Genomic DNA, 12,406 nt, shown 5'->3' with positions numbered 1-12,406 from the left:
TCTGCGGGCTCCAGAGGAGGCTCAGAGGGAACCTGTGGGGCAAAGCCCTGAGCTGCTCAATGCAGAGCCCAGCGTGTCCTGTGCTTCAGCTGGGAGGCAGAGAATGGTGCCGTTGGCTTCTGGAGGTGCTGCCTGGATGGAATCTGGCTTAAGACATCAATACTTGTCCTTTTCTTAAAGGAAAACAAGCATTAATATGCTTCGAGTGATTGTTTTATAGCCCGTGACTTCATCGTTTATGTAAACTGAGACGCTTTGCTGCCAAATTAGGACAGAGATTAGTAGAAATCTGCACTCTGAGGAGACAGCATGACCTCTGTGAAGGCCCGAAGAGAGCAGTTCAATTCAGACCCAAACACACAGCACTTGAACCGCTGTGTTGGCTTGGTTGTTGGCTTGTGGAAGGCTGAGGCCAGGTGGGACAGATCAGCAGAGCTGATCTGACATAGTTCAAATAGGAGAATTTATTGCGTGCATTTTTACCTCCCTCTTTACATGCAGAAGTGCCCACCTCTGGCAGCGTGGTGCAGATGTGTCCCCTCCTCCCAGGCCCAGTGCCCTTTGCTATTTCAGTGCTTTCTCTCCCCCTTGCAGTCCTCGCAGAGCTGCAGCTCCGGCCGACAGAATCACGTCCGGCTGCAAAGCGACTCCAGCTCCAGCACACAGGTGAGCAGCAGACCTCACACAGGAGGGCATTTGGCTGCTCCATGTGTTAGTAACGTGTTGAATCAGTGGGTTTAAATGACATTCTGCCCCATAGATTGCCCTGAGTAAAGTGTAGTTCTTGGGAGTTGGGGAGTTGGGGGTCTGGGTTATGCAAAGGCAAGCACTGATCTGCCAAGGGCGAACAGGGAGCCTGAGGGTGAGGACATCTCCAGGGGGGTTGTCCCATCCCTATGCCCAGGAATTCCCTCATGCAGGTGTTTGAGTCAGTTGATGAGGTGGAGCAGACGGAAGCAGACACTCAGCTTGAAGATGGCAAACAAAGCAAGATCCCCAATGGGACCGTCCCCAACGGCACGTGTTCCCCTGATTCGGGTCACCCCTCTTCCCAGAACTTCTCCATCACTTCGGGCTTCTCGGAGCGCAGCTTCAGCAATGAGGACAGCGCTCTGGAGACCACCAAGTCCTCAGCCAGCTCACAGGGGAGGGCAGGCGGCTCAGAGCCGGCTCCGCAGGACCTGGATGGAGCCCTGCAGGAGGAAAAGCTGCAGGGCCAGGACAGCCTGGAAGGCGAATTTCCCGCTGGTGGAGGCATGGACTTCATTTCTGTGGCTGAGAGCTCGGCGGCGGTCCTGCGTGCTTGTGATGCTGTGGCACTGACAGTGGTGGAGAGCTGGGCAGACAGCGAAGCTGAAAAGCAAAGCTTGGTGGAGAGTGAGGATAACCTCTCTGAGGAACCAGAGATGGAGAGCTTGTATCCGCAGCTGGACTCGCTGGCTGTGGCTGATCTGGCCAACAGCGAAGCATCTCCCGTCTCCTCAACAGGTGTCACCTACTCTGTAAGTATTGGTCACTGCTGGCTTTCCTTGTGAGCCTCACACCATTTACCTGCAGTCGCCCCGTGCTCATCCAGCAGCTGTGTGCACAGGGGCTGTCCGGCTTCTGCCCCAAACTGCCACGTTGCTCCTTTGCATTTACACCTTCTGTTGTTTTTTCTTTGCAAACAAATCAATTTGGGCACTGTTTTGGCAGCCGGAGCTGCTGGACATGTACACAGTGAACCTGCATCGCATCGAGAAGGACGTGCAGCGGTGCGACCGCAACTACTGGTACTTCACCCCCACCAACCTGGAGAAGCTCCGCAACATCATGTGCAGGTGGGAGCTGGGTTGGGGGGTGGGCCAGGCCGTGTGGGGTGCTGGGCAGGCTGTGAGCACAGCCTGGGCCAAACTGAGGGCTTCCTGGGGCTGCCCGTGTGTGTGAATGCAGCGCAGCCCGCCTGCTCTGGGGAATGAAGCAGGAAAATTAAGCGTGAGGATCAGCCCACAGAACTCTGGTGCTAATGAGGAGCACCTGAAACAACGCAGTGGTTCGTGCCCACGCAAGGAGACAGGAGTACCTGGGTGTGTTTCTGATTCTCTTTGCTTATCCCTGTGACTAAGAGGTTGCTGTGTGACATTCACCGACTCAGAGCAGCTCCAGCTCAGCTGCTGTGGCTGCTGCAGGGGCAGTGGAGGCTAAAACATCGTTAGTCATATTGCAAATATGAGGAGAAGCTGCTGTTTCATTGGAGCTGTCGCTTTATCTGGCAGCCAGAGCTGGAGATCTGTGCTGAGATGAGACTTGCGATGCAGCAGGATTTGGAAGACTAGGGGGCAGGGTGGAAAGGATTGTTTCTCTGTGCCAGCAGTGGATCGGAATCCTTTCTGAACACATTTTGTCTTGCTACCAAATATGGGAAGATATCTCTGCAGGGCTGATTGCTTCCTGGGATGCTCGGCCCAGGGAAGCAGAGCAGGCTGTGTCCCCTTGGTGTTCCCCCAGCCAAGGGGATGAATCAAGGGGCAGGGTGAGAATGGGAGATAAGTGCATGAACTCTGCCCTTTGCCCAGGCACTGCATCTTGCTGTGCTTTCTGCTTTCACTTTTCCCTGCACCTGTTCCCCATGCAGCAATCTTTGCACGGTGTTGATCTAGTGCTGTACCATGCATGACTTCCCTGAAAGTCACTACGGGAACTTAATCATTTACAGGCCAGCTGCAAGGGAGCAGAGCATGGGTGTAATGGAACAAACATGTCTGATATGCCCCAACTGCCCGCGCCCATGGGCTGGTGGCAGCTTGCAGAGCATGCCAGCGTGTGAAGAATGAAGGCAGGGCACACGCCAGCAGGCAGTGGCACTGGTGTGTGGGGTAGGGGCTGATGCTGCCTTTCCTTCTCTCTCCCAGCTACATCTGGCAGCACATTGAGGTTGGCTACGTGCAGGGGATGTGCGACCTGCTGGCTCCTCTCCTGGTCATCCTGGATGACGGTGAGTGGAGGGCTCTGCCCCCTCCCCAGCACTGTGGTGGGGGTGTGAGAGGGTCGCTGGGTTACCCCTGCTATGCCTTCCTGGCTCTGTGTGTGTGGCGTGGGAGCGATGCTCCTTTCCCTGCATGGGGCAGCTGTGGTGACATGCATGGCAACAGTGACCATCTCTCCTCCCTGTGCAGAGGCCCTGGCTTTCAGCTGTTTCACTGAGCTCATGAAAAGGATGAATCAGAATTTCCCCCACGGCGGAGCCATGGACACTCACTTTGCCAACATGAGATCTCTGATCCAGGTAGGGTGGTCCTGGCTTGGGTTCGACAGCCTCTTCTGTTCTGGGGATGGGGACTGAGAAGGGGCTGCTGTGGGGAGCAGGAGAGGAGCAGGGGGTGCTGTAAGGAGAGCCTGGGAATAACCTGTGTCAGGGCTGCAAAGGAGGGTGAAGGTGTGAAACAGAGATATGGGAGGAGAGCGATGGGAGCAGGGAGAGCATCGCTGGTGTCTCTGGTGTGCACTGATGGATTTCCTTTGGCTTTTCTTGGCAGATTCTGGACTCTGAGCTCTTTGAGCTGATGCACCAGAATGGTGATTACACCCATTTCTACTTCTGCTACCGATGGTTTCTCCTGGACTTCAAGAGAGGTGTGTGCAGGGAGAGAGGGACAGCTGAGACCAGTGAAGGGAGGTTGAAAGCAGGGTTTGCCATGTGTTCCTGTTTTGCTTCTCCCTGCTGGGATTGTGGCTGACTTTTCTGTCTAGATCAGAACTTGTTGCTCCAGAGTTGCTGGTGAGCCTCCAGCAGGTTTATGTCCTGCAGTCTGTCCCACCTGCTGCAGGCCAGAATGTTTGTCTCTGCGATGACTGACTTGTTCTTTGGAACAGGTTGTTGTGGCAAGAAACCACCAGCACATCTTCTGCAGTGAATGCTGCTGTGAGTCAGGCTGATGGAAGCCTGTGGTTGATGTGTGACAGTTGGGCTTTTCCTCTCCTAACAGAGCTGGTGTATGATGATGTGTTCGCCGTCTGGGAGACCATCTGGGCAGCTGCACATGTTTCCTCTGCACACTATGTGCTCTTCATAGCTCTGGCTTTGGTGGAAATGTACCGGGACATCATCTTGGAGAACAACATGGATTTTACAGACATCATCAAGTTTTTCAATGGTATGGTTTGTATTCTGTTGGGATGAATTTGTGGCAGCTGCTCAGAGGTAGGCAACACCTAGGCTGACTGTAGACAGTCATGTCCTGACTGCACTGGTAAATGTTGAAAAAGAACAGCGTATGTTGTGTGAGGCTGATATTTGGAACGTGGTGGTAAAGGGATCACTTGCTTCTGAGGAGTTCAGACAGTGCCTGGGGAGCCATCCTTGGCCACAGCCTGCATTACCTGTGCTTGAAGGCAGCTGTGAGCATAGGTTGTGCTTCCTGCAGGCTCACAGTGAGCTGAGCTCTTTAATAATAGCCCTTCAGAGTCAGGAGTCCACAAGGGCTGGTGCCTGGGAACTTGGCTGTGAATTCACAGCTGCTGCCTGGAGCTTGGCTGTGGGGCAGAAGAGGACCTGGGGTTCCTCAAATTGCTGGGCACTTGGGTGTAGCCTCTGTGTGGGTTCCTTCTGTCTGTGTTCCAGAAATGGCTGAGCGGCACAACACCAAGCAGATCTTGAAGCTGGCTCGAGACCTTGTGTACAAAGTGCAGACTCTGATCGAGAACAAGTGAAGGACCTGGGGAAGACGAGGCATCCAGACAGAGAGCTGGGACTCCCCTCCAATGCTTCCTCTCCCTTTTTCTTGACGTGCCACACCAGTGGAAGTGAGGTATTTGGCCACACGCTGCTGTCTGAACTGGCAGTACCCATCGCTCTGCAAGTGCTGTGCTCAGTGTTAGGGCCGGGGGCTCCGGTTCAGATCTGCACAGCGTTCTCCAATGACTTAACCAAAGATCTGTACAATTGTGTTGCATTGCTAAAGACTTGTTTTGGAGGTAGGGCCCGGCAGCCGCTTCCTGGCCCTGCTGCAGTGAAGGTGCAGCACTTGGTTACCACCCCAACTGCAGAAGCAGTTGCCAGCATCCCAGGTCAGCGCTGGGGATCTGGGAGAGCAGGGCTGCCAGACCCAGGCTCTGCAGCCTTTGTTTTGAGGAAATAAAGCTGCTTCCTTCCATGGCCATTACCCATGGTGTGGAGAATGCAGCCAGCCCTGCGAGCCCAGGCAAGACAGGGATGCTGCCAGCACTCAGTTTCTTACTAACATCTGAGGTTCTGCCAGTAGCAGAGAGGGACTTCGATCACAGAAATTCCTCTTCTTTTGATCTCGTCCCTTGATGCATTAGCATCCCCTTTAGTATTTTTAGGGCTCTGCTCTCTCCCTTGGATTTTTACATTGTTTGTTACTATGGTATCTGAGCACACAAGAGTTTTGTCTGCAGATGGATTTTTGGAAGAGCTCCAAATTCAGCATTGGGTTTCTCTTTCAAAATTCAGCCTCTGTAATGCCTCTGAACACCGAGATCTGCTCCTGGCCTTGTCTGGGATCTCCAGACACCAGGTTTTTGTACCTGCCTTATTCTAGCTGCTTGTGTTAGGGGTCTGCTCTCCTGCCTGTCCTTCTGCAACCCACATTAGGGCAGAGCTCCTTGAAAGGCAAGTGGGAGCTCCTGACCTAGTGGCTGTCCTGACTCCCCTCTGAAGGTGCCTGTCTCTTCCTCTGTTAGCTGGAAGAGTGGCTGCTTACAGCTGAACGGTGCAAATGGTCCCTCTGGTGCCTGCAGGTTTCTGTGTGCTTATGGGGCTGCTCGGAAAGCCCCCTGAGCCCATTGAAGGTCTCCAGTTAGGTCGTGGTGGGCTGTTTTTACCCAACGTCTCTGAGTGGTCTTTGCTTTTGGAAGATGCATTGCAGCCACCTTTCCTGCAGTGGCTCTCCAGCATCGCAGCCCTGGAGCACGCTGCATGAAGTGCCTCTGTAGCACTGCCAGCACGGGGCTGAGCGTCTGTGTCGTGCAATGTCTGCGGTGTGGATTTGGATTAGGATTCATTTCTCAACTCAGGTAAAAAAAAAAAAAAAAAAAAAGGAGGAAAAAAAAAAAAAAAGAAGAGGTGTTGGTGATGGGAAGGTCTGTCTCAGCCAGAGAAGGCTTTGCCATGGCCACAGAGAGCTGTCTGGAATGCAGGGGAGATGCTGGGCTGGAGCTCTGTGTAAGGGAGTTTCTCTCAAGTCTGGCTGCAGAAATATGTGTTCCCCTCCCTGTGATGTGTGCGCTCTGCCCTCCACCCTTCTGGGCAATAGGGCCTTGCTCTTCTGCTGGAGAGCTGCTCGCCAGAAGGGAAAAAGGGCCCTTCCCTTCTTCTGTGGAACGTCTGTCTGGGCCGACTGTGCTCCGTAATGACTTACGGCATGTGTTAGATGTTGCTTGCAGAAAAAGGACAGGCAGACAGCTGCAGAGAGAAAGCTTCAGGAGAGTTCTGCACTGAAGGAGTTTGCAGTGTGAGCAAATCAGCCACAGCCACCCTGCAGTGCTGGGATGCAGAGGTTGCAGGGAGCAGCGGTGTGCACCGAAATCTGCAGGAGGAGGAGAGCAGCTGCAGGTTTCCATGCCAATCTCTTGCCTTTGCATAGAGCAGAGCTGGATGCTTGTGCCCCTCCCAGATTGTTCCTCTTCTCTCTGGGTCTTGGGGTAGATGAGCGTCTGCCTGCGTGGCCACTTCCAAAGGGGAAGGGGAGTGCTCTGCCCCATCCCCTCCAAAGGACAGGAGCCACTATGTAACTTAACATGATCCTGACAAGCAGCATCGCTGACCCTTTATCCTTCATGCTTCTGGTTTTTCTTTTCTTGGTTTTCAAACAAAAACAGCCAAGAAATTCTGCACAATATTTGCTGTCCGTGTGAACAGAGTGTCTTTGGGCCACTCGATAGCAATGTTTGTTTTGTTTTTTTGAATAACTTTTGGGGAGGAAAAGTATTTATTGATTGTACATTCCTGTGTGTCTGTGTGCACTGAAGTGTGTGAGCGTGCGTTGTGATGCAAATGGAGATGTATCTTTTCAATGTTGCCAACATATCTTGTAAATGTTTACCAGAGAATAGTGTCTATATATTATATATATATATATATATATGGTATAGAGAGAAAATATATGAATTAAGTGGGTTATTTTTTGAGAAGGGAGAAGAAATGTGTTGCTTCAAAGAACTGTGTGGTGTCTTTGCAGCTGTCCCGTGCTACACCCCCATCCCTGTGCTGGTGTGTGCAGAGGCACTGCTGTCCCCAAACCTTGGCTTGAGTTTAGCTCTGATTTTCCAACTGTGGATAAGAAGGAAAAACGGAGCGTGGGGGGGAAGCTCTGCTCAACTCACGTGGGCAGAGCTGTGCAGGGCTGTGTCTGCCCTGGATTGACATGAGTGCACAACGCAGAGCTGGGCTCTGCTGTGAGTTGCAGAGCAGCTGGATAGTCCAAAGAATACAGCCAGCCAGGTTCTGTGTCAATGGCTACTAAAGTCACTCTCCTTTGCAGCTGAGCGAGGAGCAGCCTGCTGCAGGGCTGCCTGCCCTTATACAGCCATCCTGTCCTGCTCCTCGGGTGAGGAATTCTCCATCCCAGCAGCACCCTGAGCTGTGATTCGCCCCATGCGATGGCTGCAAAGCTGAGGGCTGGCCTTGTGCTCCCCAGCTCTGAGCAGCTGCAGTGCTGCGGGTTGCATTGCCTGCTGCTGGAGCTCAGCTCGCAGCTGATCCCAGTGCATTTAAGTGCAATGTTTGGATCCTGGCCTGCTTTCCTGCACTGAGTGTTTCCGCTGCTAAATAACTCTTGGTACCCATCTCTTTCAGTGTTGCTGATGTGAATGCTATGTGAGTCGTCTTTGTTCCTAAGTGAGTGATTTTTTAGAGGAGTTTCGCTGCGTTGGGTGTCTGAATAGCTTTGCTTCTGACATTTTTCATGAGGATTGAGAGAGATTTTTGCCTGGGAGCATCCTGCTGCTTCCCTGTTCTGCTCCCATGCAGAATGTCCCTGAACTCCCACCCACAGCCCTCACTGTGCCCACAGTGTGAGGATCGGCAGTGCTTTCCCCATCCCTATAAATCCCACACAGATGACCAGGAGCAAGGTCACAGAATGAGACTCTACTTCCTACCTTCTTACTTTACTCACAGTTAAGCAGCTGGATGGCCAGTTTTCCTTTCTTCCCTCATTTCTCTGCAGTGGGAGCAACAGTCCCAGGCTCAGTGCTGCAGACCCCACTGTTCTGCCTATGGCAGAGCCCTCTGCTCCATGTGCCCACGGTGGTTTCCTCATAACACTTGTCCTATGTCTTTGGGAATTTTCACTGGTCCCAAGCAGTTCTGAGCACATTATTTTTTGGCATTCTGATGTTGCATGAGCACCAATTGGTGGAAGAGCACAATCTGCAGATGGAGCGACAATTTCTGGCAAGGTGGACGTCGTGTAAGTCCCACCAGAACCTGATTTCAGAGCTCTGTTGCAAAGATGTTCAGATATCCTCAAGCTGATGAAATGCCACTTAGTGCCATGTGCTGTTTTGGGCACTCAGGTATCCTTGCTCAAGGTCACTGTCCTTGCTGTTTGCACACACTGCTGATGGGGACACCTGACGTCCCTGTGGTCCACCATTTCACTCACCAGGTTTATGTTTATGGCACTGTGGGCCAAAGCTGAAATTGCTTGGGAGCTGCAGCTTCCCACAGCCCGGGGTGCTTGGGTTTGTTCTGAGCTGTGGCTGACCCTTGAACTTCCTGGAGAATGCACCCTGTTGGAATAGCTGTCTTGTTCTTTCAGCGTGCTCTAATTTTAGATGAATGATAAGCATGTTTCACCTTAAAGTCCAGTTCAGCCCTTTAATAACTTCCTTTTAGAAACTGATTTTGCACATGGGGACCGAGCAGGGACAGGCAGAGCTGTGCCTGTGGGTCTGAGAAAGCCTGGGGGCACAGAGCCCCTGCATGGGGACGGTATGTTGTGTAGGAATGGGAGAATGCTGAACGGGGGAACTCCCAGGAAGGGGAAAACCCACCTGGGTGACACCTTAGGCCCACAGTTGTCACCTCCCTCGTGCTGGGACCCCTGGGGTGTGAATGTCTGAATGGAAGTGGTGTGCCAGTGTCAGACTTCGTGTTGCCCTGCACTGATTGCTGCTTTTCCATGTTGGATGCCATTTTGGTCTCTGGGAGTTGCTCTTTCTGAGGTTAACGAGCACTATAGCTTTTAATATATTTGTAGAAGTGCTGCTAATGTTCTTAGATGATTTAAACTCCACACTGTGGTGTAATATCTGTTTTATATTATTTTATTCATGCTTTTTTTTTTTTTTTTTTTTGGTACTGTAAACTGTTCCTTATTGTTGTTCAGAAAGAAAAATTAAAGCTCTATTCTCTATGGTTGATGTATTTTCCAATTGCTGAGCCCGGGCTGTCCTTTGTGCTCGTGAGCCCATCCCCAATCCCCATCTGAAGGTGGGGAGGGGGCAGCTGGGTGGGCAGCACAGCAGTCATGGTGCCTTCCTGCTGCAGGTAAGGGGGTACTGCAGGCATTCAGTGCCCCCCATGGCATTGTGCTTGGGCACAGAATGGCAAAATAGGTTTGAATCAGCCTGCATTTGAGTGTCTCAAGCAGAGCAACACGCTCCTAAAAATGGGATAGAGGAGAAGGCAAGATCAGGTGCTCGCTCCAGATTCCTGCTTTTACGTACTTATGAGAAGAGGCTTAATTAAATAAAACCTGGTATTTAATTAATCCTTAATATGTTTGCTTCTTGGGGCATGTTTGCTCTAATGGCACAGCACCAGTTTTCAGTGCAGGCTTAATTGATTGCAGAACTCACAGCGAAGAACTTCAAAGGCTGACGAAGACGCTCCCCAGACAGACACAGTTTGGAAACCGTCAGGGTGAGATTCCACCAGTCCTTGTGAACGTGTTAATTACCTGATATTAATTAGCAATCTAATCACCAGAGACCAGGTCCTCGGCGTGCAAACATGCATCGAGAGGAAGGAGAGGTAAACCCCACACTGCTCAGATGGAGGGGAGTAAGTGATCCTGTAAGTGAATGCCTTTAGTTTTTAATTTTGGATGCTTCCTCCCAAAAGCTGCAGGGTAGCAGCAGATTGGGAGCAGCATTCCGGGCTGCAGGGGCAGGAGCAAAAGGAGATGAGGCTCAGAGCTGCTTTTGGAGCTGCTGCCTGGGTCGGCCCGGGGGTAGAGAGGTTTATTTGAGCCTTTATTTGTTGAGCAAATGGCACTGAGATACTCGCCTTTATCACTTTGATGAGCAGTGTGCTGTTGTTGGCTGCTGTACAGCAGTTGGGCTGAGCTCTGAGTCACTCTCCTGCCTGGGAAAACAAAGGCCAACTCCCAGGAATTCTGCTTCCCGTCCTTCCAGCACAGACCCCATTCTGTGTGCTGACAGTGGGCTGGGGCTGCTCAGCCTTCCCGGGCCTTGCAGTGCTGAAGGCTTGTACCACTGCAAAACCTGCACCTGCTCTGATGCAATAAAACCTCAGTGATGGTGTGACCTCCAACAACCCTTCCTGACTAGAAGAGCATTGTGCACACAAATTAAATGCTTGATTATCCTTGTTTTTCTGTCAAGGATTTCTGGCTGTGGCTGCTTACAACTGTAGGATCAGGCAGGCCTGGCAGCCTCTGCCTTGCCTAAATTCTGTTTTCCTGGAGACATTTGGGTGCTGAGGGCAGTGACTGCATGGGTCTACAGGGCTGATCTCTGAAGTGCTGTGGGCATCCTGTAATGCTTGTCCCCAGACCCAGCAGAAGTGTTTTTCATGCCTGCAGAACGGGACGGGTAACTGGGGCAGGGAGGGATGGTGCCCTTGCTCCTTGCAGCCACATCAGTGAGACTGGCGAGGACCTGCAGCACGTGGAGGTGACAGGAGCAGGCTGCTGTCATGCAGTGTCACCTCGAGCTACTGCTGTTGCCTGACCCCTGCATGCAGGAGCGGAGTGGTCTGGCACTCAGTGCACACGGCATGTGCACTTAACTCATTTCTCCACTGCAGGGCTCTGACAGACTGTGTGAGAGGTTGCAAAGTGCTGGAGCAGCCCTGCTGCTGTATGTCTGCCGTTTGCTGTTCCGTGCAGCTCCTCATACCCTGAGAGGTGACTGTGCTGTAGAGAGGAGCAGCAGAGGCATTGCCCACCTGGGAACGAGCCGAGCTACTGTGAGCCAGCAAATCTGCCTGGCAGAGCCTTCTGTTAGTGCTGTGGCAGAGAGTGTTAGTGTTATAGAGATGACAGCTTCTCCAGGTCTGTCATTTCTCTCAAGTATGAGCACTCCTTCACTGTACGCTGCTTGCTTATCATTGCACTGACAGTATTGGTGAAAACATAAACCAAAGGTCCAAAGCTCAAACATCTGCGTGCATTGGGTCCGGCAGTGTCTGCTATCGCCATCCACACCACAGTGTGGAATTACAGCTCTAATTTATGTACATGGGGTGACAGAGCAGGGCCCTGCGTTTAACTCTGCCCCTAGATTGCGGTTAACTCCAACTTCTGCTGGTAAATGCATAGAGAGAAGAGCCAGGAGAGGCTGGAGGTGAGGAGGGAGCATCAGCTCATAGAATGGCGTAGGTTGGAGGAGACCTTAAAGATCAGCTGGGTGCCCGGCATGGCAGTGCTGGGGAACACAGCTTTCTGCAACAGCCCTGCAGGTCTCACGGGCTCCTCTCCATGCCAGACCCACACTGCTCCCATAGGGCTGTTCCCCAGGCTGTGTGAGGGTTGGACACGGCCCCTCCAGCTACGCACAGAGGCTGCTGGGGAGAGCTGTGTGCTCCCACTGCAGCTCTGCATCCCGTGGGTGCAGCCCGGCCTGCTGGGACACGAAGCATGGGGAGTGCTGTGGCTGCTTTGTAGTTCAGCTCCCTGGGCGCGCTGAGGTTCCTCCTCATGGTGGGAAAGGAGGCAGCAGCTCCATGGGAAGGTGTCTGCTCCCCTTGAAGTCGCCCATTTCTACGCAGCCCCAGGGCCTGGCGTGGCCAGCTTGTCTCCAGCAGCACTGCGGTGTGCGGGTGTTTGTGGAGGGCGATGCCATCCTGGTGGCTCCTGTATAACCCATCTGGATATCTCGGTGTTTCACATTGCTTTCTGAAGCCCCCTATGCTGGAGCAGAGGTTCCTAAAAGACCTCGAAGAGATGAGGAGCAGAACGCCCTCTGTGAGCACTTCCATGGGGAAGGGATGGGGTGCAGAGCTCTGCATTCACGCAGCTCTTGCAGGGCCAGAGCTTTGGCTGCTGGGACCTTGCCTGGCCCATCCCTGCTCAGCACAGCCACGGCAGCTGAGGTGGCCCAAGGAAGTCACTGCCCTCAGACAGCTCGGGAAGGGTCATGGAGGGATGAAGCAGCCTCGGGGCTGTGCGGTGCAGCTTTGCACTCGTGTGTCCCGCGGAATCTGCAACTCCTGGCA

At 52.7% G+C, this 12,406-nt stretch overlaps 1 protein-coding gene across 4 annotated transcripts in view; it reads left to right on the top strand.

Moving 5' to 3' along the window:
- The window catches only part of SGSM1 (small G protein signaling modulator 1), a 29,014-nt gene extending 19,723 nt beyond the window's left edge, over window positions 1-9,291 (top strand). For 3 of the 4 annotated variants that reach the window (XM_048964224.1, XM_048964226.1, XM_048964223.1), the window contains 8 exons: window positions 595-666; window positions 921-1,502; window positions 1,696-1,820; window positions 2,892-2,974; window positions 3,156-3,265; window positions 3,516-3,612; window positions 3,966-4,133; window positions 4,601-9,291. In XM_048964224.1, coding sequence (XP_048820181.1) covers window positions 595-666; window positions 921-1,502; window positions 1,696-1,820; window positions 2,892-2,974; window positions 3,156-3,265; window positions 3,516-3,612; window positions 3,966-4,133; window positions 4,601-4,689 — 1,326 coding nt within the window. In that variant the 3' untranslated portion in view covers window positions 4,690-9,291. The remainder of the gene's footprint in view (window positions 1-594; window positions 667-920; window positions 1,503-1,695; window positions 1,821-2,891; window positions 2,975-3,155; window positions 3,266-3,515; window positions 3,613-3,965; window positions 4,134-4,600) is intronic. The other variant, XM_048964225.1, reaches the window with a different exon arrangement.
- Window positions 9,292-12,406: the final 3,115 nt, after the last annotated feature.

Source organism: Lagopus muta, chromosome 17, assembly GCF_023343835.1.
Source record: "Lagopus muta isolate bLagMut1 chromosome 17, bLagMut1 primary, whole genome shotgun sequence".
NCBI lineage: Eukaryota > Metazoa > Chordata > Aves > Galliformes > Phasianidae > Lagopus > Lagopus muta.
Note: the sequence above shows the minus strand (reverse complement) of the source record. Positions and strands in the feature narration are given on the sequence as shown.